The sequence below is a fragment of the Lonchura striata genome, chromosome 7 (genome assembly GCF_050655825.1).
Source record: "Lonchura striata isolate lonStrDom1 chromosome 7, ASM5065582v1, whole genome shotgun sequence".
Taxonomy (NCBI): domain Eukaryota; kingdom Metazoa; phylum Chordata; class Aves; order Passeriformes; family Estrildidae; genus Lonchura; species Lonchura striata.
Window position 1 is genome coordinate 15,478,136 of NC_140709.1, and position 21,585 is coordinate 15,499,720.

A 21,585-nucleotide genomic window follows, 5' to 3' on the forward strand; every position below is an offset into this window, starting at 1 on the left:
CACTGTCCCCTCTACTTTTCCCACAATCATTGGGCACTCATGCTCCCCTTGTTCAGCACATTAGGGAAGAAAAAAAAGAGAAAAAGGATAAAAAGGGAAAAAAAAAAAAAAAAAAAAAAAAGAGGGAGAAAGGCCAGCATCACGCTCCAGGAAATGCACTTTTCAAACACCAACTCCTTTCCCACGGGCTGGCGGAGGAAAACCAGCCATCAGCTGCTTCCCCTCACTCCCGGGGGCTGCGCATGGGACCCACGCCTCGCACCCGCTGACCTCCCCTCTCCACTGCTCGGCACACACACCAGAGCTTTCCCGGCCCGGGGCAAGGGCTGCGAGGGCAGGAGGGAAGGAGGTGGCCTGGGCGCATTTCTAAATAATCAGCCCAGTGAATGGCAACAACAATAAAATCGCGGCTCGGGGGGAGAGGCGGCCAGGCTGCGAGGCGGGGGACTCGAGCCAACGGGGCTGGCTCCAGCCGCAGAGGCGGCCTGGAAAATTCCACTAAGAGCAGCTTTGAAACACAACTCCCGATCCCTTCTGCAGGTGCTCACCGGCACGGGAGATGGCCATTAAAAAGATCCGTGGAGAGAACAGGGGGACCGAGAGGGTCCCTGCGAAGCTGTCTTGCAGCTATGGGCAGCACTGCTTAGGGCCAGCCCGTATCTTTTGTCCTGATCTTCATTTAAGAGACTGAAGCCCGCAGTTGGGAGCACAGGGAAAACAAGATATTGGGGGGAAAAAAGCAAACTCTCATTTTTCTTTTCCCTTACACTTTGTGCACTATGGGCTCTCCTGAACACTGCAGGAACATCATCAGGAGCATCCCTTGGCCCATTCGAAAAGGAGCTGCAGGGCCCAAGCACTTCAGAGAGGCAGGGACTGGCTCCTTGAGCTGTGCACGCCTGCCTTGCTTTGCATTTTTTATTTGGGAAGCGCTAAACGCGGCAGATGGATGGAGCCTGGCTATCAGTGCACATCACACATCTGCAGCATGGGACTCCTTCTGCTGCTCCATCCCCAGGCTTCACGTCACCTAACCACAGGGTGCTGGATCTGGCCCATTGGGACACCCAGGAGCTCAGCAAGCTCTGGCTGCTCCACTCCCCACACATGGAAAGTGGCCGGGGCCACAGGGAGGGGAGGGAGGAGAAGGGAAAAAAGGGACTCATTGTTCAGGAGCGGAGAGTGGGAAACTTCACAGGCCGCCCGGAGCAAAGCCTGGAGGAAACCCAGGCTCTGAGCATGGCTCCGCCGACCCCCTGGGTGATTTATGGGATGGAAACTATGCTTGAAAAACAAACTCTCTTTTCCCCAGCTTGCTTTGCCCCCTCAGCAGACATACAGCCTCCCTTAGCCATGGTACTGTCACTGAACTCCCAAAAACGCCGTGGCTGGCTGCAGGATGGCAGATTCCTGTTCACAAAGGGGGAGCAGCAGCCTGCACCCTACTCCTCACCCTCTCACTCCAACACCTGTGGCACTGCCACTCCTCCTGCTGCTCATTTAAGTACATAACCTAGTACCAACCCACTGCCCTCAGACGCAGCACAGCTCTACGGCTAGGGAAAGGCAGGGAGCACAACAGCTGGGGAAGGAGGAAACAGGAGCGATGGCAAAGCCTAGGTAATTTTACAGCTTGGGAGCCAAGTTTTAGGCCAAATCAGGAGGCAGCTGCTTTTAGGCCATGAGATTCTATAACTACTGTCAGACAAAAGCCAGGTGATATCCCCACAGTGGACAGAAGAGAACAAAGAAGCATCCCAAGGCCCTCAGGATCTGGATGGGGACACAAAACCCAGGGAAGAGAGATGCAAACTCACTCCCTGCCTGCATGGGGAACAGACACTGTCCTGTGCTGCTCCTCACCAGGGCCCAACTCACCCCATCCTGGCACAGACTGCTCCCCACATCCTGCCTGATTATCCCAAACGATAAAATACCTTACTCTGTGCTGAGGACTCGGAGGGTTCAAACTTCTTTGGTCCTCTCCTTTTTGGGGAGAAACCCAAGGTGCCAGTGAGGAGAGAAAAGGTCACACAGAAAGATGGTGACCCCGCAGCCCCACTCCATCTCCCACCTTCTCCTTGCCCTGCGACAAGTGTGTGCACAACAAGCACCAAGCAGGTCACCAGCACACATCACCCAGGGCAGACTCACCTTTAAGGAGCAAAAGTCACACTGCATAAAATCCAGCCTCAGCAGCCCACACCCTCCAGCTGTAGACCAAGACATGGGGATCCCTAAACTGAAACAGGACCCTCCTGGGCTGACAACTGGCTATATCTGGGCTCTGTGGAGCTGCACCCCAGGCCTTGCTTCCCAAGGGGGTGAGCTATGGTCAGGGCAAAGCTTGGAGGGGATGTAGCAAGGCTCCAGAACTGGCCCAGCAAGCAGTGCCAGGCTTGGATGAGATAAAAAACCAAACATGGGCAGGGGAGTCTGTACCCAGGGCCAGGGACTCCCCCCATCACTGGAGGAGCTCAATGGGAGCCCTTACCATCACTCTGCTGAGAAAAGGGATCAATCCTGCATGGAAATGGTCTCCTGAGCCTCCCTCCATCCCACATCCATGCAACACACAGATCACTCAGCATGCATAGAGGAGAAAGGAAGAATGAGAGGGAAGGAGGGATGAAGGGGAAGGAGAGAGAAGATGGGAAAAGGAAGGAAGGATGAGAGGGGGGAAGAATGCAAGAGAGGGAAGGAGAAGGATGCATGGGGAAGGTTGGAGAACAAGGAAGGAGGTGGAATGAACGAACCGGAGAAGGACCGCTGCTGGTTCAGAGGAGGACGGGGGACTTTGGTGCTCTTGTTGAGTTCCCTGAGCTTGGCGTTGTACTCTGCCAGCATACCAAGACAGGGAGTGCAAGGAGGGTGGGAGGTCACAGAGGACAGACACAGTCCCCCACAGAGAGAGGAAGGGGCAGACAGGACAAATGGCACGAGATACAACACGGGAGGAGAGAGAGAAAGAAGAGAAAATGTTAGCTAGGGGTCCAACAGATGAGTCTGGGATCATTTGGGGTCTGAAGGAGCTTGGTCTCTGCTTGGAGCTGCTTTTCCATCAGCCAACTTGCCTGGCTCCAGGCACCACAGAAACCCACATGGGAAACCAAGGGTGGCTCCTAGTCATATATTGCCTTGTGCAATGCCACAATTGCCCCATCACCATCCTCTCAGGGATGGCAACATGCAGATCCCCTTCAACACAGAATGCTCAGGGCTGAGACAAGATGGGGTGACCCCACATACCTTTACTAGGAGATAAGAGGGTCTTAAAGAATGACAAAACCACCTCCCCTCTGTGGGGAGATACTGGGCCTGTCAGCACTGCCCTTTGTCAGCTCTTCCCCCCATCATCAGTGGGAAAAAGGAATGGGAGCATTCCCCACCAAGAAGGGAGGAGGTGTGAGATGCTCCTCATCTCTGCGCCAGGACACGCAGGCAATTTATAGCAGCAGGGAATGTAAACAAACATGTCCATGCCCCACGGTCCCTGCTGGCTGTCCCCTCCCAACGCTGGCTTCAGGACACCTCGTTCCTGCCAGAGGTCAGGCCACCCGCCTGCGCTGTCCCCACCTCAGCACAGAAGGCCCAGCTCCAGCAGAGACAGGTGGTCACAGGCTGGGGACCATCCCCCATATTTCTCTCTCCTCCCTGGAAACTCAGTAGCTACAAGGGGATGACGCTGACCCCAGCCCTGAGGACCTGACTCAAGGTTGGGGGGGATGATGTTTCTGGTAGACACCATCAAAAATCCATTTCCCACACACTGCAAATACTCTTCTTCCTCTCCTTAGAACTGTCTCTTTTTCCAGCCCATTTTAATTCTTCATATGGGGCAGCAGGGGAGGGAAGGCATGTGCTGCTTATAATATTCAATTCAGACATACAGCATGGTTTGGGCATCCATGTGTCCTTAGGTTTGTTTAAATTCTTTGCAAAAGCCTCATGACCCTTTGTGAATCTGATCTGGATCACAGAGGTCAGATGCAGATGGATGCAAGCTTCCTCCAACAACTCTTTGACCCTCCTCAATCCCATTCCTGCCACTTGCACCCCTCCTGCCCCCCACCCTGTGACTCAGTCCCCACTCCTGGGAGGCTGATGCCGTTGGATTTTTCCAGCCTAGCCTTTTCCCCCTCCCTCTAATGCCGGGCGAGTTTCTGGACTGAGCACAGAGTTGGAAGGGACAGAGCTGCCAAGCCCCAGCATCACAAGCTGGCCCACAGCCCCAGACCCTTCCCAAATGTCACTCCACAATTGAACAACTGCAGCCAAAGCAGTGGGACGGGAGGGCACCAAGCTGCCACAGCACCATGGCACCTTCTTTCCAGGTGGCTGGGACACTCTTGTGGCCCCAAAGCCCCTAAGCTAGAGCTGCAGGAGGGCAGGGGCTTGGTGGATGCAGCTAGCCCTCCACAGCACAGAGCTAAAGCCTTCATCCAGCCGCAGCACCAACACTCGGCAGCGCACCCAGCCAAGAACCAAACCTCTCTGGGAGGGCTGGGAAATGTCTTCCCAGCCCCTGACCACTACCCCACGGCTAGGTCCAGAGTCAAACCAACCTGGGCCAAGCTGGGCAGAATTACAGCTGACAGACAAAAGCCTAGTTCCCAAAAGCCTACACTCCAGCAGCACCCAACTGCCCAAGGAGGAGGTCTGAGCAGTAAACCCAGCAATCCAGGGGGGAAAGCAGAGACTGAAATCAGGAATGAGCGCAGCAACATCAAACACAAGGCAAGTTAAGTTCTCAGCTGGGACTTTGCACCAGATCACGCTCTAGGCACCATGTCCAAGTGGAGTCCAGGCAGGACAACCTCAGCCAGAGATGAAAACATTTTCCCAGTCTCTCCATATTCTTCCCAAAAGAAAGATATTCCCCTGAGATCCAGTGACTGGCCCTGCCACCAGGGACAGACCAGCCCTGTTACCCTAATGGGATGGGGGGGATTTGACACCCTCAGCCACCCCTTCCCACCTCTGGGCAATGCTGCTGCAGACAGCAAGCTGCAAAGGAGGATCTCAGCAAAGAAGAGGAGCATAGGCTTCTCCCCTGCCCTGTATGTCTCCATGGCAGGTGGCTCAGTCCCAAGCCCAGATCCAACATGGACAAGGAGTCTCCACATCACTTATCCCCAGCTCTACCATGCATGCCACCCTCGCGTGCTCCAGCACCTCGGGACATGCAATCCTCCCCATCCCCCAAAGGAACCAAAGGATCCTACCTGCCACCCTGTGTGCCACCAGGCCCTCCAGATTCAAGGGCTCTTCTGCCGACCTCGACAGGTCTTCATAGCTCTCTGGTCCCTTCAGGGGCATCTGGTTTTGTGCTGGGACAGTGGGAGAAGGTGGGGAGGAGGTGAGTTGCTGCTGAGACCCCACAGGGCTGTAGCACGAGGTGCTGTGTGGGACACTGCCCATCTGTGCTCCGGCCGGGGCATGGCTGTAGCTCCTGGGCTCTGGCAGCGGTGCCAGCTGGTAGCTGTAGGGTGAATAGGTTTCCCGATAATCATGCACCCCATAGTCCAGCTCTCCAGGAGAATAGGCTTTGCCCCCGGGCTCAGAGACCACGGGGCTCACAGACGTGCCAAAGGACCTTGGCTGGGCCACCTGTGGAGTTGGTCGGGCGTAGAGACCAGCAATGGGCTGGGTCGAAAGGGAGGAGGGCAGGGGTCCGGCTGGCTTGTCCTGACGGGAGGTGGCAGGAACACTCTGCGACTTGTGGACGGCAGGTGCGAGGTCCAGCATGAGGACATCCAGTGCTTCAATGGACTGCTCAATCTCCCGGCGAGAGGGCGCCCGGGGGAATTCAGGCATGCTGTGGCTGTGTGGGGGCACCGTCTGCAGCGGGCTGGGCTGGGGGCTGCAGCTAGAGATGCTGGGGCTGTGGCTCTCCATGCCACCCTCCTGCAGCCGGGAAGGTGGCCGGCTTCCTCCTTGCTGTTGCCAGGAATTCAAGCCCCTCTGCACAGCCTCCCGGCTGCTGGTGCTGCGAGCCGGGGCCTGGGGCAGCGCCGGGTTCACGTCGTACTTGGCAGTGTCCACTGCCGGGAAGGACCGGGAGCGGTAAGTTCCGGGGTGGTCGTAGGCATACAGGTAGGGCTGGGAGCTGGGCAGTGGCTGAGGCTGGAGCCACCCCGGGGCATGGGAGCCCGGTAGGCGCTGTGGGTATCCAGCCAGGTGCTCCTGAGTGGATGCCGAGGGCCGCAAGGAAGGCAGTGTGTCACGGAGGTGGTGGCCCATCAGGGTGTTCTGGTTGTTGTAGGGGTAGCCACCATTGGAGAGCGGCTCACCATCGTACAGCCCCTCCTTCAGCAGCTTCTCTGCCCCATTGCAGCTCGAGGGGCCATTGGGCAGGGAGGACAGACTGCCCACCCGGGGTGCCTCCTGGTAGCCAGTCTCACTGGCAGTGGTGGTGCCATCCAAGGAGGAGAGCGTGCCCAGGCTGCCCACACTATGCCCATCTTGGTTGGGCAGCTCATCATCCAAGATATCCGTCTCCCGCTCGGCCACCAGCGCCGCGGCATTCCCATTGACGTGCACCTGAGCCGGCACCACGTGGCGGCCCGGCATGGTGGGCAGGCGTGCCGGCACAGGGCCGGGCACGTGGTTGTGCATGGGCGCCGCACTCTCCAAGCCAAAGCCGACAAGGAGACGATCCAGCTCCTGCTTCTCCTCAGGACTCAGCACCGCCTGGCCACTGGGTGCCCCGGTCACCCCCGGCTCATCAGTCCGGTCGGTCTTGGTGGAGGCGGTGGAGTTGCCTGAGTCGCTGCTCACTGACAGGGTGTGCTCGACGTGGTTGGGTGCTGCCGAGAGCGGGAGTCGGGCAGCGTTGACGGCACCGGTGCTGCCGTGGAGGGAGTCTTTCTTCTTCACTTTAGCGTAGAGGCTCCCATCCAGGGGCCCTTGTGTGTGCCCAACCTCTGCAAGGGGAGAAATGAACACGAGACCCCAGATCAATTGCTGGCGCTCTGCACAGAGCTAATGGGTCCCATTAGCCGGTGATTTCGATTTCTTCCGTGTGCCAGAACACTTAATGACCAGCATGGATGTCTCTTCGGCACCCTCCACACTCCCACCGGCGCCACCATGCAGAGACATCGCAGCCAGGTCCTCCCCAACCCCATGCCCCCACAGCCCCCCGATTCGCACGCAAACACTGCCTGCTCCACTGGGATCCACCAAATATCCCATGCACTATTTCCAGGCATCGTTCCTGACAATTCTCCTCCATGGCTGGCAAGGGCCAGGGCTACCCACACAGTCAGCGATCGCTGCTCCGCAGGGCTCATCCAGCTTCAAAGGGCCATGTGGCACCGGGGAGGCAAAGAGGGAGGGTGGAGGAGATGCACCCCAGGCCGTAGGAGGACGGGTGGAGGCAGTCAGTATGTGGCCTCGTAGCTCTTTGTGTCTCCAGCAGGATGGATGTACTCAGCCCACAGGTGAAGGACAGATGAACCACAGACCCACCTTCCCTTTCCCTGCCCACCCTCCTCCCAGATGATGCATGGATCCAGCCAGACAGGCATCCTTGACTTTTTCTTGCCTGACTACAGACAGGCTCCCACCCCTTCTGTTCTTTCCCTTCCCTCTCTCAGGCCAGGTCAACCTGCCCTAGAGCTTCCGCACCAACAGTGCCACTGCCCAGCCTTGAACATGTAGCATCTCCTCCACAGGAAGGTCCTGGCACCGTGATTCAAGTCCAGTGTGGGCAGCTGGCTCTGCTCCAAAGACCCAAAAGGCTGGGGAGCAGTCAGGGCATGGCAGCATCATCACCAGTAATCCTGCACTCCAGTTTTGAGCCCCCCAGTCCGTCAGCACCAACACCACAACCAGCTGCACCCTTTAAACCTTTCCAAGTGCCCCAAGTGGGGCAGAAAGATTTTGGGGATACAGAGGGACCTTGGCCACTGACAGCAATGGGAATAGTTCCCAAGCTACATCCCCCCCTGCCAAAGCAGCACAGACCAGGCTGCAGACTCTTTTTTTTCCAGCTCCCTGACGAGGTTTCCTGGAAGGTCCTGTGAGCAGTGTTAAACACTTTCTTTTGGAGGAAAAAATGACTCTTCCTTGGCAGGGAGCCAGGCAGCTGACTCAGGGACGGAAGATGGCCCTAACACGATAGTGTGAAATCAGAGCGGTCCTATCTGCAAGCAAAACACTTCCGAGCCGGGACAGCTTAACCAGTCCCACGCCGCCGCACCCGCACCCCGGCAGCTCCCTCGCCAACAATCCCCCTCACCACAAAGCAGAGGAGGGTGATAACACTGAGCCCAAGCATTACAAAGTCAGGGCCCTCTCTCCTTGTTGCTAATTTTCCACTCCTGAATCCTCACTGGCAGTATCCCAAGGAGGCAGTTGAGCCCCAAAGCCTCCCATTGGCTTGAAGATGTCTCAGGACCATGCAGCAAGATTCTCTCTGGGCACTTGGTATGGGAAAGAGTGAAAATTTCTCCCAGAGACTGAGAGCTTCTTCATCCAGACAGTAAAGCCAGAAGCCAGTAGCATTTGTCTCCACAACACCTCCCATACTGGGGAAAAGGGGAAGAGAGGGAGGGAAACCCTTTCCATGAAGGGAAAAAGAAAAAAGCAGCATATCCAGGGCCAGTGTCAATGCTGGACAGGCTGAGACACTGCTTGGAGACGGGGGAAAGGCACAGCCCTCCTTTCTGAAGGCTGTGATGGGTGCTGGCTGGTCTCAAGAAATAGGGCAAAAGCCAGGATGGGGGCTGGGAGAACAACAGCAGACGAATAGAAAGGAAAAGGGAATAAATAAATATAAATGTAACCACATGCTGCCAAGGGAGAAAATAGACAGGAAAAGTTTTAATTACTCTTTGGGCTGGGTACTGCCCCACAGCTGACAGAAAAGTCTCCAAGAGAGGTGAGGATGGGGCACAATGCAGTTCATGGCAGAGACAGAAAGCCCCAACTGCAACATCCCACCTTCCCCAGAACCTCTGGCGAGGAGGGGACATAGAGGGGCTGGTGGCCACCCCCTTGAGAGCAGTACCAGAGCAGTAAGCAAGGAATAGCCTGTGACAGCTCAGCCATCAGCCAAGCCCTTGTCCTACAGTTGCTCTGCCCCACACCTGATTGTTCATCCTGTCCTCAACCCCATGTACCTCCTGGGCTCTGAAGCCACGAGACAAATCCTGCTATGCGCTGCCACTCCAAAGCTTCCTCCACTATCCCTGGGCCACACTATCTCTCATACTGTCTACTGTTTGTCACTTGAGAAGCTGAATATAAAGCAAAACAAAATAAAATAAAAAATAGAATAAAAACTAAGGGATAATGGAACAGAACAGCTTAGCCAAACCAGCCACCCTCAAAGCAGCAGGCTCTCAGCAACGAATTTACAAAGAGTCTGCAGCTCCCAGCAAGGTCAGATTTCATCCCTGAAGGTCGGAGTAGCTCCTGCCTGGCAGACTGTGCCATCCCATCGTGGGCTGGGTTTGCCCTGGGCTCAGCCCCGGACGCAGCTCTGCCATGGCTCTATCTGCTCCAGCTGTACGGAGGCAGCTGCGGGAAGCGCTGAGCCCAGCCTGGTCCCAGCCCTGCTGCCAGGCTCGCTGCCCTAGGGGAGAAATGCTCTGTCCTCTCTCTCCAGCACTCTGTGGCTACACCGAGCAAAAAAACTGGTCCAGGACAAGTGTGACAGTACCGAGAGAGTGAGCTCACATCCCCAGAATCCCAAATCCTGTCCACAGCTCTGCACCGGTGCAGAAGACAAGGCTGAGGTATCACCATGTCTCCCCCTGTCGTGCCCCCAGCAGCATCCCACCTGTTGCCTCCACTCCCAACTCAGAGCCCTGGCCCAGTGCATTTGTGGAGCATCAGCCTGCAGGGAAGAACCTGGGGTCCCGGGACCTTTTACAGAACGGAAGGTGTGAGCAGAATCTCACAGGGAAGAGTTTAGCCTCCTTATCTCTGGTTTTATCCTGTAACTAGATATGATGGCACGGAGCAACTCGTGTCCAAGCCGTGGCTCACCACAACCATGAATTCACCTCCCAGCCCCCAGACCAAAGAGAAGCAAAGTCAGGACTTACCAAAAGGGACGGGGATTCAAAGATCCGAGGCAAAGGGAAGGAGCAGGCAGCAAAATCCCTTTCCTTCACCCCTCCCAGCACCAGAGCCTTCCAGGGGCACCCGGTGTGGTGGCAGCTCCAACGGCGTCCACAGCCAGCCCCGTGTGTCCGTCCAGGACAGGAGCCGACGGCCTGGAGCTGGCTGGGGCTGGCGTTTGTCCCTTTGGCTTTGCTTTCCTCTCGCGGAGGGAGCGATTCCCTCCGCAGCGCCGTGTCCCGCGGGGCCGCGAGAGGGGCACCCGGACGGCGGCGGGGCGCCGGAGGGGGCGGGATACGGGAACCCCGGGACACGGGGAGCTGCGGGAGAGGATGGAGGAGCCGAAGGTGGGAGAGGCCGGAGATGGGATGGAGCGAGGAGGTGCGGCTGTGCTCCCCTCCGCCCCAGACCACACAGGGACCACAGGGAGGAGCGGGAGGGGAAGGGGAGCGGCGCGGGGAGGGCGGCGGGGCCGCCCAAGCTCCAGCCTCAGCCCGAGTTAACCTCAGTGAGGTGCGGAGAGGGTGGGAGCCATGGAGGGAGGACAGCCAGACAGACAGCTTCCAGCTATGAATATTAACTACTTCCTCCACAGGCAGGGCTCCGCCGCGTTAACTGTTTCCTAGGCAGGACAGGCAGCCGGACAGCTGGACAGCCTGCCCACCTTGCACCGTCCACTGAGCATCACCCCGCTGGGTGACCCCCTCATTTGAGACACCCAGCCCTGCCCAGCTCCTGTGCATGCGTCACACCTGTCCCCAAAGAGCAGCGACACATTCAGGGTGGCGATGTCCTTCCAAACCACACATGATGCTAAAACCCAGACGGGTCTGCAAATTCAAATGTCTTGCTGGAGACTTGAGTTTCTCCATCTGAAATAACTACACAGCTAAAGAGGGGTGGAAACCAGCCATGGACAAGCCACCGACCCTGCCGACCCACTTTCACAATCCTCCTGCCTGCCCTGCCAGCACCACAAGCATAGCACAGACATTCCAGCCCTGTTTTCGAGATGTACACACTGTCCTGCTCTGTGACAGGAGGTATGGCATGATCCTATCCACTCCAGAGCTTTCTGAGACCAAACTGCTCCACCCCAAGCAAAATCCATGCTGGAATGGTGCTCACAATTTGCTCATCCAGATGACAGCAAGCCCACCCCACATCCAGGCCCCTGCCTGAACCCGTGCTCAGGACTCCACTCTTCAATTGATCCAATACACTCAGCAAAACGTGAGGCTCCCTCCACTCTAATCCCCTAAACCGCGTGCTTCCCACACCCCCATGGATGACGGCAGGGGATGAGAGCACTGTTTCCAGCCGGCCCCCTGACTCACAGCCCTGTTTGCTCCCAGATGACACCACACGGCAAGCAGCATCCTTCCAAAACCTCCTAAGTTTGCTCATTTTTTGTCCCGGCTGTCTCGGCTGCAGGAGGACAGAGACAGAGATCCCCGCTCCTGCCGTGGGACAACCCCAGCCCTGAGCACAAAACTGCTACAAGTTTTGACTTCAAGGACAGTTTAAATGGAGAAGAGATGGGGCTGAGTTTCTACCAGCTGGTCTCTCCTTCCCTGCATCCCAGCCATGCCTGGCTCCCGGTCCCAGTGGGAGCAAACCCCATCCCCCACCCTACATGGCAACCCCAAATACCATGTCAGAGGACAGATCCTGCCCTGGGAATAGCCACACTCCAGCTGAAATGGCTAGTCAAGCCCATAGACACTCCAACATTTCACCCATGGGGAATAATCAGAAGCAAGGGGGACACTCCCTGTGAATTCCCATCCAGCCCATGCAGATCCCTACTGCCCTCCAAAATGCCCACCTCAACACACCCTTACCTTGCAGCAGATGGAGCAGAGAGCAGCAGAGAGGGGCAGAATAAGGAAGGGGAAGTGAATTCCTTCAGCTTTAGTCAGCTGGTGAAGGCTAGAGGAGAGCCAGTGGCCCCCCTTCCCACTGAGCCTGGCCTAGGGACCAATCCAGCCACTGGGGGAGAGCAGCAGCCTGCCAGCAGCTCCAGCAATGGATTTAACAGCTCTGGCCTGGACCATTTGGCTCTCCACCTCTGCACAGCCTGGCCTGCCCTCCTGGGCAGCCTCAGCCCCTCCTGATAAGTGGGACAGGATTTGACCCCACTAGAAAAGGTGTACCCCATGAGATGGTGGCCCTCTTGGGGGACAAACAGATGACAGCAACCCCATTGCGGGGCTTTCTCCTTCATGGAAATGCTCCAGATCAGCATCCAGCCCCATCTGTGGGGCTCCAGGACCCCCTGACCTTAGACACATGTGGTTCAGGCTCTGATATGACCTCCCCTCACTGGAAGGGTGGGATGCTCATCCCAGTCCCCACCCCAGCCCTGCGAGTGGGGATGTGTGGGAAGACAGGGATGAGCTGCAGGGGAGCCCTATGCCAGAACCATGACTCAGGTGGGGATTTAGCAATTCCCTCGCAGATGTTGGATTTGGCCAGGCCCTGGCCACTCTCTTCCCAGCCTGGTAAAGAGACAGGGCAGGTAGTGCCAGCCCAGCGTGGGTTCAAGGACCAGTGGTTACAAGGAGCTGCTGTAACTATTTCACACTTTCTCACACCACCCTGGGATGGCAGAGCTTGGGGTTCCCCCACAACAGTCACACATCCAGACCTTGAGGACAACCTGTCCACTGACTCCATGCCAGCCACAGCACCCTCCCTGTTCTCCACCAGCACTGGTTTCCTCAGCAAAACCAAACCAGGCCATAAATTATCTCCAGATCGAGTTAAAGCATCTGCAGTACCCCAAAATTTCTCTGCAGTGATCCTCCAACCAGCCACAAGCCCAGCAGTGCCACATCCAGCTGCCAGCCTCCTCCTGCCTCTCTGGAGCCAGCTGGGCACCCCAAGGAGAGCTACCACAGTGCAGGCAACCACAAAAACAGTCAGAAGATGAAGCATGCCATCACCTTCAGCCTTCAAACACCCTCAGCCAATCAGTGGCCACAGGGACTGCAGCAGGAACCTGCCAAGCATCCACCACTGACCCCAAAGCCCCTTCAAGGAGGAGGAAGGAGGGCAGGCAGAGCACTTGCCTTTCCCAGGCTGTGCAGACATGGCTGAGGGGCAGAAGGACAGGCTGTGGGGGCATCCCAGCATACCCCACTCTCCCTAAGGGCCACGGGACAGCCCAAATATGATGGGCAGCAGAAACCCTAACCGAGTAAAGCAAGAGGGCAAGTCTGCTGATGGGGCCACCCTATCCCATGGAAGTGGCTCACAGAGAGCCTGTTGAATCCAGCTGTGTCCCCTCAGCCAGAGAGCAAAATGTGATAGTACAGATGCCTCTCTCATGGCCCTTGCTCTGGAAGAACTTAGTCAACCAATGACCCCACTGCAAATGAGTTTCCCCTTCTCCAAGTCCCCACAGATAAGCACAACAGAGGTGAGGGGAACACCAGGACAGGCACCATGCCCAGCCACCCGCCTGCCCCTCCAGCTCTGGGGTCCCACAGGACCATCCCACCCTGGCAGGCACCCCCCAGCCCGTATGAGTGCTCCATGCTGAGACAAAGCTGCTGGAGAAAGGGCATCCACCTGCACTGAGAGCGGCTGTGGCCAGCAGAGAGGCAGCATGGGGGACCCACCGTTTGGCAGGCGATCCCGGTCCCGTTGGCCCAGGCTGCAGCGACCGTCTGCGGGGAGCCTTCACCGGGTGGCAGGACGGGCAGTGGCGGGGACAAGGAGCAGCGGCTGATCCCAGCCCAGCGTGGGTCCTGGTGCCAACCTCACCCCCCTCCGCCCCCGGACGCCGCTTGCTCACGCCTGGTGGTGCCAAAAATGTGGCGTGCAATTCCCTGACCAAATAAGGCAAGAACGACCATAAACAGGGACCCCCCCTGCACAGCCAGACACCAGAGTCCCCATCCTGGCTTGGGACAGGCTGGAAAAGAGGAAAAGTGACAACAGAGAGGGAAAAAGATGGGAGCCCCTTGAGCCCATGCTGACTCCTACCACCACTGCTCAAAGTGCCCCATGGGACAGCTGGGAAAGACCCCTTATAGATGGGCTTCTTGCAGCTGCTTCTGCTGGCAGGGGTCAGAGGGCAGCCTTCTGCCTGCAGCTTCACCCTTTCACAGTCAAAGCTCATCTCCAAACTGGGGCAGTGTTTACAAATTCAAGGTGCCGTCATTCCCTATTGCCACCCTTCCTGGCACAGAGGACAGCTCAGCCAGTGCATGGAGCCCTGACACCTGCCAAGACCCCTAAGGGGGAATGGAGAGGAGCCCTGGGGTACTTCTGCAGCCCCAATATTCACCAAGACCCCCACAAAAGTACAGAGGTGAGTCCTGGGGTACCCCTGCAGCCCTGTGAGGGGCTGGGGTGCAGAAACTTTGGCCCAGGGTCCAGAGGAGAACACATGCAACGAAGCACTCGGGTCTCTGCAGGCAGGAGGGGACTGCCAGGCAGTTTTGACAGCTTGAGGGTGGACCCACAGCACCCCAGCCTGCACATAGCCCACAGCTGAGCCTGCACATCACAAGTTGCCCGTTTAATGCCCTGTGCCAAGGCAAGTGCCCATGCCAGCTCTACACTGCCGCCCCAGGTCTGGTTCCATGTGACCACCATAGCAGAGACACTCTCGCCTGCCCCAGGCACCCAGAGCCCCCACCCTCCACTGCGAGCACCGCCATCCACTGCTCCCACTCGAAGCAGCCGGTGACCTTCAGGGACATCAGGGACTGCAGCTGTCCCTGCTCCAGGAAGGTCTCTCCAGATCTGGCCAGAAAAACCCAGGCATCTGCTTGGCCATGGGTGGCCTTGCCTCCAGGACAGGGGCCCACCACCCTTCGACATACAAGTACTGCCCATTCCTGCCAAGTGGGTGACAGCAGTCAACTTGCTGCAACAAAATGGGTGCACAAAGGGCTTATACCAGCTCTGAGAGATGCAGCAGACCCTCGAAGGCCAGTAAGACATCCTCATCCCCTAAGGGTAACTAAAGTACATCCTGCCATGCTTGCAGCGTGACACAGTAGCTGGGATACCTAATGGTCCTGCAGACATGGGGTTTGGATTTCCTAAAGCTCTGGGGCATAAACTAAGGCTGGACTCTGCTTGTGCAAACAGCACGTTGACAGCTAAGTGCTGCAAAGGACCTAAGCTCTCTGGCACTGTGGCAGAAGGCAAAGTCCACAAGATCTTGCTCTCCCAACACATGGTCACATTGCTCCCATCAGCAGCCATCTGTTCCCAGCTCTGCTGCCCAGAAGTGCCCCCTATCCTGGGGAGGGGGGTACTTCCATGTGGACACTTTGGACGACCACCTTGTGAGCCCTAACCTTTCTCCAGGTGCTTGCTGGGCAGGGGTGGCTCAGCCCAGGCCCCCTCTGCACTCTCCTCGCGCTGGATGTTGAAGTTCTCATAGGAGTCCCACCGGATGAGTGGGTCAGACGTGTTGTAGTCCACAGAAACACTGGGCCCGTTCTCCAGGTGCTCCATACCTGGAAAAAGGCAGAATGGTCAGGTAGGATGACAATGGGACCAGCAAGGATGGGAGGGGGGAATAGGTCGAGAAAAGTGCATGCAAGCAAAAAAGTGCAGGAGCCAAAGGGCAAGGCAGGAGACTCCTGTAGGAAAGGCAACATCAAGAGATGGATGAGCACAAGATGTACATCAAGACTCACAAACAAGGTGTGCAAGACTGCCTGGGGCTTTTGGGATTGTCTAGAGACCAGAACACAGATTGGCAGTGAGTGTGCATGGGTCTGGACTTTCTGAACAAGGGAGTCCTTCATTCCCAAACATTCCTTCCATCTCTCCTGGGCCAGAAAGGGCTTTGGAGAGCAGCCTCCTGGAGAAGAGAGCGAGAAATATGGGGCATCCATGGGTGCTCCTCGATCAGCCTTACTGCCTGGATGCCTCACTCTACCCTGGTGACAAAGGAACTGCAATGGGGTAGGTGGAGGTCACAAGGGAGGGAGCAGGGGATACAGCTGAGGAGAAGGAAAGGAGATAGCATCCATCTCCAAACCCCCATGGCACTGAGCCAGCCATACCTTGGATCTTCTCAGGGCCATAGGAGAACACAAACTCCACCTTCCCATACTCAGGGAAGCGGTCATCTGGCAAGGAGAGAGCAGAATAAAGGGACTATTTCCATCCATAGCTCCAGTAGTAGCCAGTCACCCCAAACAAACCTGCAGACCAGCTTAAGGCTGGGAGCTGCTAGGGGATATCCCTGCATGGGGCAGTGCATCTTAGCCCCCAGAACAACCCTGAGGCAGCCCCTCAAAGCAGTAATGCTTTTGGCTCTGAAAGGGATGATGGTGCCACCACTTCCCAAGCAGCACCACACCCTGCAGATGGAGCTGGGGTGCCCTGTTTTGGCGGGGGTGGATCTGGGATGGGTGCCCAGATGTCCCCATGATGACACCAGAGTTACAGGGGGCAGGAGGATGAGGCAGTTTGGAGCAGGGAAGTGCCAGGTTACCTCTGAAGGCCTCATCCAGGTCCTCCTTGCCAAAGACGATGTCAAGATCATGCACAGCACACGTGTGGAACTGCACACGGAAAATCACGTCACGGGTAGGGCTGCGAAACTTCTTGTGGTAGCACTTCAGCTGCAGAGGGGAATAGGTGTGGGCCATCAGGATAAGCCCCCAGATCTCAGGGAATCTGGGGAGAATCTGGGGGTCCTGAGGCAAGACTACCACAGAACCTCTGTCTGCTTCCTACTCCGGGGCTGAGCTGACGATCCTTACCAAGATATCACCCTTGAGCAGCAAGCCAGGCTCAATGGTGATGCAGATGCCCGTCTGGCTGTCTCCTTGCACATTGCTGCAGAGAGGAACAGCAGGAGGTTGTGAGCTGTAGTACAGAGCCCCCCAAGAAAAAACCACCTCAACCAGCCCTTCCACCCAAATCCAGGCAGAAAAGGTGCAAAGCACAGAGCTTGCCCTCCCTGTGACTGGGGCGGGGTGGGGGGGGGGGGGGGGAGACCCATCCATCACCTCAAGGGGCACATATTCCCAGGTGGAAGGAGGACGGGAAGGGGAAACTGAGGCACAGCACAGCAAGGGTGCAAAAACTGCTGGGTGGGAGGGTTTGCCCAGGTTCCAAGTGCCAAACATAGGCTATCAGCCATCCACCTAGCTCCGCAGGGGCTTAGGACACAGAGGGAGAAATCTCTGGGAAGACTCTTCTCCCTGCCTCAGTTTCCCTGCGGGAAGCCCTCCCCTCCCCTCCCAGTGCACTGCCGACAGGCTGCCGACGGGCGGTGGCGTCAGCAGCGAGGAACAAGGGAAGAAAGGAGTTGGATTTCACAGGCAAGATAAACCTGGAGTTTATTACAGGCATCCCATAAACAGTCTATTAAAAGCTGAAAGGCAAGGCTGGGATGGCAGTAAATCTCAGCTAACGGGGACCCATGGCTGTATAGAAGTGAGATCCTGGGCCTGGGGGTTGAGATGGGAATATTTTAGAGGTGAGGTGCTCTGGTTCCTCCAGGGAGACCAGGAGCCAGTGGTCCCACCCAGACTGGGATGTGGTGCTGGCAGAGTGTCTTGGAGGCTGGAGAAATCAACTCCTGCCTTCCTTCTGCCAGTGCCTGCTCCCAGGATCAGAATCTGAAAAAAACTGTGGGGAGATTAAAACAAGGGGAAGATTTTTTTTTGGAGAAAGAAAGGATATTAGCTCAGCTGGTCAAAGCATGGTGCTAATTACACCAAGGTTGTGGGTTCAATCCCCATATGGGCCATTTACTTGAGAGTTTGACTCAATAATCCTTGTGGGTCCCTTCCAACTAAGAATACTCTGTGAACTCTGGGGGCTAATCCAGACAGGAAGAGCAGTTCTGTAAGCAGGGAGAGAAGAAATGCCTTCATCTCCCAAGATGCCTTCATCTCCCGGATGTCCCCATCGCTTTCCCCACTCCCTCCGGGGACACGCCGCCCCAGGCTCCGCGCAGCCCCAGGCTCCCTCTGCTGATATGCCGAGTCACTACAGCCCTCTCAGCAGAAGGGTCCAGTACGGCCCAGTACAGCCAGTGACCACCTCCAAAAAAAAAGGAAGCCCTTTTTTTTTCCCTGGCCCCCAGACGGACCAAGCACAGAGCACAAGAGCACAGGGGACTTGTCCTTGATCCCCTCCATCCTCCCCCGCTTGCCATGCCCCCCATGCTGGGCAGGAGGAAAGCCCCATGGAGAGGAGATAGTTACTAGATCCCCGAGGTGTAGACGGGCTGCATGGCCTGGTAGATTTTCAGGAAGGGCCGACAACCTGGAAGACATCAAGGCGGGGAGAAAAGGCACACTGCTGTTAGCCGGCTGGGCGGAGGGGCCAGGGGAGGGATTAGTCACGGGGGAGAAATCCAAACAGGGAGGAAGCCAAAGCAAACAGCCGCTCCCTGCCCCAGGCAGCCCGCACCGACCAAGGGCAACATCTGCAATGGGCAGAAAGGATGCTGTGCATGAGGTGAGAAAGGGCAAAGCCCTCACAGTTTGGGTCCTGTAGAATCTAGGGCAAGTGCTGGGCTGGGGAAAGGGGTGGGATGATGATCTGGGTGAGGTACCAGCAGCACCAGACGGGGCACTGCATCCCAAACCCCGGTCTGCAGCCATCCTTGGAAAAGCTGTCAGAAAAATATTGTCACCCCACAGCTCAGGTTAGTGTCCAGCATCGGGAGGGCATCCTCTGAGGGCATCTCTGCCAGAAAAGGGTAGCACCCTGCTATTATGAGTGAATAGTCTCTGAGAGGAAAAGGGGAATTCAAATTGCCAAGGAAATGGTGGAAAACATCCCCCAAGGAGGACAAGCCTGCCGAGGCAGTGTAGGATGGTGTTGTGGGAAGCAGCAGGCTGGGGAAGCAGCTGGGGACACCTACCACCTTTCGACTCAAAGTTGGGGATCCCGTGCATGATGACGTGGTGGAGGAAGAGGGGCTTGTTGTTCATCTTGATGCTGCCAGAGAGGAGCCCACTGAAGTAATGGATGTACCTGGAGGGCAGACAGGCAGCTCAGGGACAGAACCCACAGAAGAACATCCACCTTGGACCCCTGCATCCAACCATTCTATGGGGAAAAACCCAGCTGCAAAGGCCTGCCAGGACCCACCTCTTCTGGGATGGCTGTCCCACCGGCACCACCTTGTCCTCATAGAAGCGCTTCATGGCAAACCTGTCCAGAGCCTGGTCAGCACTGTGGGGATGAAAGGACAGATGCAGCTGAAGGGAAGTATTGGCACCAGCACCCCAGCACCACCGGCATGGAGGTCACCAGTGAGCCCCAGGGCCACCCCAGGACCTCACGTCTCTCTCACCTGGCTGAGATGTTGCTGTAGTGCATGTAGGCAGCCACTACCACCCCCAGCCGGCCACGGTTCCCCTGCAGGCACACAGCAGAAGGGGTGTCACTGAGCACCCAGGCACAGACATCCCACAGAGGCACACACTGATCCCTATAAGCATACACCAGCCCACAGATGCCCCAACCCTCACAAGACACACACCAATCTACACGTATGTGCTGACACCTACCCACACACCAAACCACAAACCACTGCATTCTCTACATCTCTCAGCCTCTGAGGCTGCTCAGCCCAATCCCTGCAGCCCCACAGAGCCCCGGTGACGGGTGCTGCCCACCTTGTTGTGCAGCACCACCACGTTGTGTGCTGCTGCGTTCAGCCACGTGTCCATGGCTTTGCAAATGCTGCAGATCTTCTCCAGCGCAGGGGTGTGCATGTCAGGCCATCCAAAATCAAGCACCTGAACAGGGGAACAAACAGCCTGGGGTCACAGACACACCCATGCCGCGTTCCCAGCCTGCCAGTGGGCAAATCCCAGGGCACATAGGCAGGGTAGGCATTACTGTGTTGCTCTGACATGCAATCTCCCAACCCTGCACCCCACTGCCCAGATCCCTGGCCCAGGGAGGCCACCATGGTCCCAGATCTCAGGCCCTTCACCCCAGGTTACTTGGCTCAGCTTCTGAAGGCTCCCCCATTCTCAGTGGGATGAGGACAATGCCTTAGGGAGGTCTCCAGGAGATCCCAAACAGCCAGTTTTGGGCTGAGAAGGGGGGGCTGGGAGGGTAATGGGAGTCAAGCTGAAATACCACAAACACAGTGTGAAGTCTCAGTGCTTTTCTCAGGGTTTTTCCCAGCTAGATAGAATAGAAAAGGTGGCTGTTTTTCCCCTAGACATCCTGCTGCAGGGAGCTGGTCCTGCAGACAGGCCTGCCCTGAGGCCCCTGAGACCTTCCAGCTTCTCACAACTGTGACCCACCTTGGGGTGAAGTTTGTTGACATCACGTCTCCGCTCAGAGAGGTTGAAAAGCTTTAGGGAAGATGAAAAACAGAGTGAGAGAACATCTTCCTTGCTGCCACCTCACCTCTTCCTCACCCCAAAGCCTTTCCAAATCCTGCTGTGAGAGGCTTTCTCAGACACATTACCCTGAGTAACATTTTGCCATACGACAATACAATGACCAAAAACTCCCAGGACGTCTGAAAGGGATGGGTAGTCTTCCATGAAGAAAAAAATCTATCCAGCATAGTGCAAAGACCCTCCCTCAAAAGAACCCAGACAGAGAAATGGATGCAGTATACATCCCCTGCAAGTACCCATCCCCAGCAGCTGAGCACCCCAACCCCTCCAGCAGCCTGACAGGGACCTGGCTGTGCCCCTTACCACATAGTTGTTCCCATGCTTGGACTTGAGCATGTGAGCCACTTCACGGAGGTTGCTGGAGTAACTCTGCTCCTCAGCTGTGCTGGGGTAGGAGACAGCAATGATCCGCTCCGTGATGTACACCAGGTCCAGCTCACAGCTGCTCTCCATGGCTGCAGTCAGGCTCATGCTTCTGGACAAAGAAGGAGACCATTGTCAATATACGCACGGTGGGGAGACACAGGGACCCTTCCCCACCCTGCAAGACAGGCTGGGACACATGGGGACACAGCTGCCTGCAGCCTGTCCCCTGCTCCCAGTCCTCTTGGAGTATCTTAGAGACCCTGGTGGGTCATAACTCCTGTCCCTTCTTCACTGGAGCATCTCCCAGGTATAGCACCTCTGGAGAAGCAGGTCTCAGTGGAAGGGAGCTTCAGACAGAGCAGAGATAGTCATCAGAAGGGGGAAACTGAAGCAGGTACCTGGATGTTTTGCAGCGTGACTGCCCACTCCTGGGGGATTTTGTGGCATCCTAAAGAACCAGAGAGGAAAAGCAAGTTACTGCCATGACCCAGCCACAGCCAGCACAGTGATCTTGCTAGACCTGAGTGTGATGGTGCTGCCAAAGTATCCTACCTCCACCACACTGCACTGAGCATCCTAACATCCCCAAAATATCACTGTCTCTAAAGCCCACCAAGCATTCCAATAGCAAAGCAGCTTGACATACCCCACATACACAACCCAACTCTCACAACCCCAGTGCTGCAGGGACCAGCTGCCACAGGCACTGTGAGGCTGGTGCCTTGCCAAAGGGTCCTAGAGAACCTTTTGGGAGGATGCTGAGCAGGTGGACACAGTC

The 21,585-nt window shown here is 56.7% G+C and overlaps 1 protein-coding gene across 24 annotated transcripts in view; it reads right to left on the bottom strand.

Moving 5' to 3' along the window:
• Window positions 1-21,585, bottom strand: part of TNS1 (tensin 1) — a 65,665-nt gene that overhangs the window by 19,729 nt on the left and 24,351 nt on the right. For 14 of the 24 annotated variants that reach the window (XM_085584241.1, XM_085584237.1, XM_085584248.1 and 11 more), the window contains 14 exons: window positions 21,206-21,255; window positions 20,745-20,916; window positions 20,340-20,390; window positions 19,698-19,820; window positions 19,373-19,437; window positions 19,168-19,251; window positions 18,938-19,050; window positions 18,273-18,333; window positions 16,818-16,893; window positions 16,547-16,676; window positions 16,113-16,178; window positions 15,396-15,557; window positions 5,226-6,926; window positions 2,757-2,837 (listed from right to left, as the gene is read on the bottom strand). In XM_085584241.1, coding sequence (XP_085440367.1) covers window positions 2,757-2,837; window positions 5,226-6,926; window positions 15,396-15,557; window positions 16,113-16,178; window positions 16,547-16,676; window positions 16,818-16,893; window positions 18,273-18,333; window positions 18,938-19,050; window positions 19,168-19,251; window positions 19,373-19,437; window positions 19,698-19,820; window positions 20,340-20,390; window positions 20,745-20,916; window positions 21,206-21,255 — 2,935 coding nt within the window. Of the gene's footprint in view, window positions 1-2,756; window positions 2,838-5,225; window positions 6,927-13,650; window positions 15,347-15,395; window positions 15,558-16,112; window positions 16,179-16,546; window positions 16,677-16,817; window positions 16,894-18,272; window positions 18,334-18,937; window positions 19,051-19,167; window positions 19,252-19,372; window positions 19,438-19,697; window positions 19,821-20,339; window positions 20,391-20,744; window positions 20,917-21,205; window positions 21,256-21,585 lie in introns of those variants that run through there. The other 10 variants (XM_085584250.1, XM_085584249.1, XM_085584245.1 and 7 more) reach the window with 3 other exon arrangements.